We start from the raw sequence: 3,401 nt of genomic DNA on the forward strand, positions 1-3,401 counted from the left end.
CACATTGTCTTCAGAGTGAACTTCACGAACCTTGAATTGGCCCGATATTAATTCCAGAATTCTGCAGCATATCTCGCGCTATTAGTGGACGGAAAATTCGATGTACTTGTTGAACGAAGGTTTATGACACAAGTTGCGAAGTGCAATGCACTCGTATGGGATATATTTATACATTTACGGTAAGCATTGTCAAGCAGACCTAATAAAACGGCTCGTCGATGACATTATGTAGACAGCAGTGAATTTATGCAGAGCGTGTGGACGCCTTTTGCGAGCAGGAATATTTAAAAGTCAGGATATACCCTCCCCTATTTTTTTTATTTTCCTGCCAATTAATCTTTCAAAACCACGCATCCCGGCGCGCGCAGCTTTTTACGTGCGCTTTGTGTTGTTGCGGCGAAACGTAACAATTCAAGAAAAATGACAACTGCCAATGTATAAAAAAGCGCGAGTATTAAAAGCTAAAAATTGAATTACAGAACAAGCCGGATTTAATTTGTGCACCCCGCGGGCAGTGAAAGTGATTTACGTACGTACGTCGGCTGACCAAAAAAACGGGGGAAGGGAGGTGGAGAGGGAGGGATGAAAAACTCACAAACGCGTGCACGCGTGAAGCGCGCTACATCGACACGAGGATTTTAAATTCGAGAATAAAGCTGGCGAAATGCAAAACGTTAACTCTTCGTTAGAACACCACCTCTTTTGTAGAGTCGAGTTTGCGGTTCGCGTAACGAGAACGAATTTGAAAACGGCAGAAATCACGCATTGTTGGCGGAACTCGCGCAACTCGTGAAAGGAACTCCTAAAAAAATCGGCCCTTCGAGTAGTCACCTCGCAATTCTCGCGACGGAAATTTCGCATTCGTGCACACGAGACACGCGTGCATTCAATAGGCACGCCGGCGTGCAACATCGTGTCTGTTATAATTGCTATATACTCACTACAAGCGCGTATACGCACTAAGGTACTCGGGACAAAAGTTTATTGCTGCCGTAACAAGTTTCTAGAACGCCGCTACGGTGGTACAATGCCCGAAACGTGCATCCATTGGATTAAATTAAATACAAAAGTAGCCCGAAACGCACGAATACCGTTATCGATAAAATATTCCCATTTATTCCATATAGTCTATAGTCGCCGTTAATACATTGGATCGAACTAAAAGCTCCATTCGAGTCGAACTTTCAGTTGAGCTCATTGCATTCGATGGAAAAAGACCGGCCAAATATTCGTTGTCGTTGTCTATGATCCTTCGCCGATATCTTGGCAGAATGAGATATTACTAATGTTTTCGTGTCACGTGTATTTTAATTATTGAAGATCGAACCAAGCTTTCTAATCTAATGCATCAGCATGATTAATTCATATAACATTAATGAATATTATATAGCGAAATTATATATATTGAAATATATATGAATATTATATAGTGAGATAATAACTTGATTTAAAGAAATTGAGAGTAGTAAATCGAGAGATGACGTGAGCGCTGCGATATAGAGAAAATAGTACGTATATCTTTTGCTGCGTTTATAAGTTAACCCCGATTGATTTTAGAGAACCTCAGGTACATGCCTTCCTTTGGAGCGAGGATGAAGGAGCGAGACGGTTTGCCGTATTGAAAGTTGGTTTTCTCGCACGTGTCTATTTTAAAGTTCTTTAATATTCCCACAATGCCAACCTTCGTCTGGTATGTCGCGAAACGGGCACCTAAAAACATTTCGTTGCTCTGGTTAGCACCGTCATGCAGGATGTTCGATATTTACCACCGCAGTGGTTGAGTTATTTGCGAAACGAATATCGGAGGTCACACGAAAGTTTCTTAGCTTGTGTACGCGAATATGAGGTCGTTCGTTAAGTTTCATGTAATATCGCGATCTAACGTAATTTCGGACGAGAGAAATTTGAGAGAAACTTGAGATTTCTCCAGACACATTACCAATACAGTTTCTAGGACCATCCCCAAACGGCAGATAAGTGACCGAATTCAGCGGCGCGCCGTTCCTGAATCGTTCAGGATCGAAGGTCTCCGGATTGGGATAGATGCTAGGATCGAGATGAAGCGTGTGCACCGGTATCCAGATCTGCTGTCCCTTCGGGATGTGTACTTGCGTTCCGGAGAAAGTGTAGGGCGCGAGTGACTGTCTCATAATGTGCGTGATCGGCGCGTATCTTCTCAGGGTCTCTAAATTTGAGGGAAAAGAAATGCGAAAGTTTTGGTTTCCGTTCGATCGCCTCGATTTACAACACTATATGTATGTGTGAACAACGAGCATCTTGCCTTTGAAGATCGCGTCTAGATAATTCATCGTTTTTATGCTGTCGTACTCCATCACACCGTTGGTCTTCTTGAGCTCCTCGGTGATTTCATCCCTGAGTCGCTCCTGCATGTCCTGATTCAATGCCAACTCGTACAGGATATGGCTCATCGTTACGGAGGACGCGAAGAAGCCTGCGACCAAAAACGTCACAGCTTGCGCCACGATGATATTGTCCGTCAATTCTGCAAGAAGAGAAATTTTACATGTGAACTTGAGGTCGGCCGCGAATTCAATTCTTATCGTACCTAACTCGGGCAACTTCTCAGGATGTTTCCTGAGATCCTGAAGTATATCCACGAAATCGTGTTTGATTATGTTGTACTTCCATCTGTACTCGATAGTGTCGACGGTTGTCTTCATGAAAAATTGCTCGAGTTCCTTATTGATGAGATAATGACCGACGAGATCGTAGACTCGCGGCAACATGCGTCTCAGGATGTCCTTGAGAATCATCTTCGTAGACGGCGTCGTCATCCCTTTCATCAGTCGCAAGAAATCGCACTCCTCGTCGTTTAATGTGTTCAAATCTATGCCAAACGCGCAGGTGCCTATCACGTCGGCGGTGAACTTGGACGTGATTATTCCGCAATCTATGTCTGATTTCTGCTGTATCAGACGATCTAAGTACTGGTCGAAGTTATTCGAGCATTGCACCAGAAGGTAGAACATGTCTTTCAGCTTGCCCGATGAGAAGGTGGGCGAGAGCTTAGCTCTCAACGGCCGCCATCGTTTCACATCGAGCATGAACAAATTTGCCCCAAACGTGTCTATCTGAAAAATCGAAATATGGTTACTTTGTGAAGTATCTCTTCATCGGCTTCCTTCAGTTTGCTCTCGTCGACTTATCCGTATGAAGGAAAGATATAGCTCGCGTTCAACAGAAAGAAGCGAATGAAAAAAATAAAAATCTGATTAGCATATATATTATAAATTCAATCAAGGTCTAACGTTTTTGTATTAATAATTGTTATCTGAAACTTGTCTCATTTGAGATACTCAGATTTTTACTCAGAGTTAGATCCAAGTTTATCAATTCAAATATATATATATATATATATATATATATATATATATATATAT

General features: G+C 42.3%; 1 protein-coding gene across 1 annotated transcript in view; it reads right to left on the reverse strand.

The window, feature by feature from the left end:
- Nucleotides 1-965: 965 nt before the first annotated feature.
- The window catches only part of LOC116843951 (cytochrome P450 6k1-like), a 9,964-nt gene continuing 7,528 nt past the window's right edge, over nt 966-3,401 (reverse strand). The window contains exons 8-11 of the mRNA XM_032814931.1: nt 2,567-3,092; nt 2,282-2,503; nt 1,940-2,185; nt 966-1,710 (exon numbers count right to left, since the gene is read on the reverse strand). Coding sequence (XP_032670822.1) covers nt 1,538-1,710; nt 1,940-2,185; nt 2,282-2,503; nt 2,567-3,092 — 1,167 coding nt within the window. The 3' untranslated portion in view covers nt 966-1,537. The remainder of the gene's footprint in view (nt 1,711-1,939; nt 2,186-2,281; nt 2,504-2,566; nt 3,093-3,401) is intronic.

The sequence above is a fragment of the Odontomachus brunneus genome, unplaced genomic scaffold (genome assembly GCF_010583005.1).
Source record: "Odontomachus brunneus isolate Ranch 3 - 2012 unplaced genomic scaffold, Obru_v1 Obru_scaffold_037, whole genome shotgun sequence".
Lineage (NCBI taxonomy): Eukaryota > Metazoa > Arthropoda > Insecta > Hymenoptera > Formicidae > Odontomachus > Odontomachus brunneus.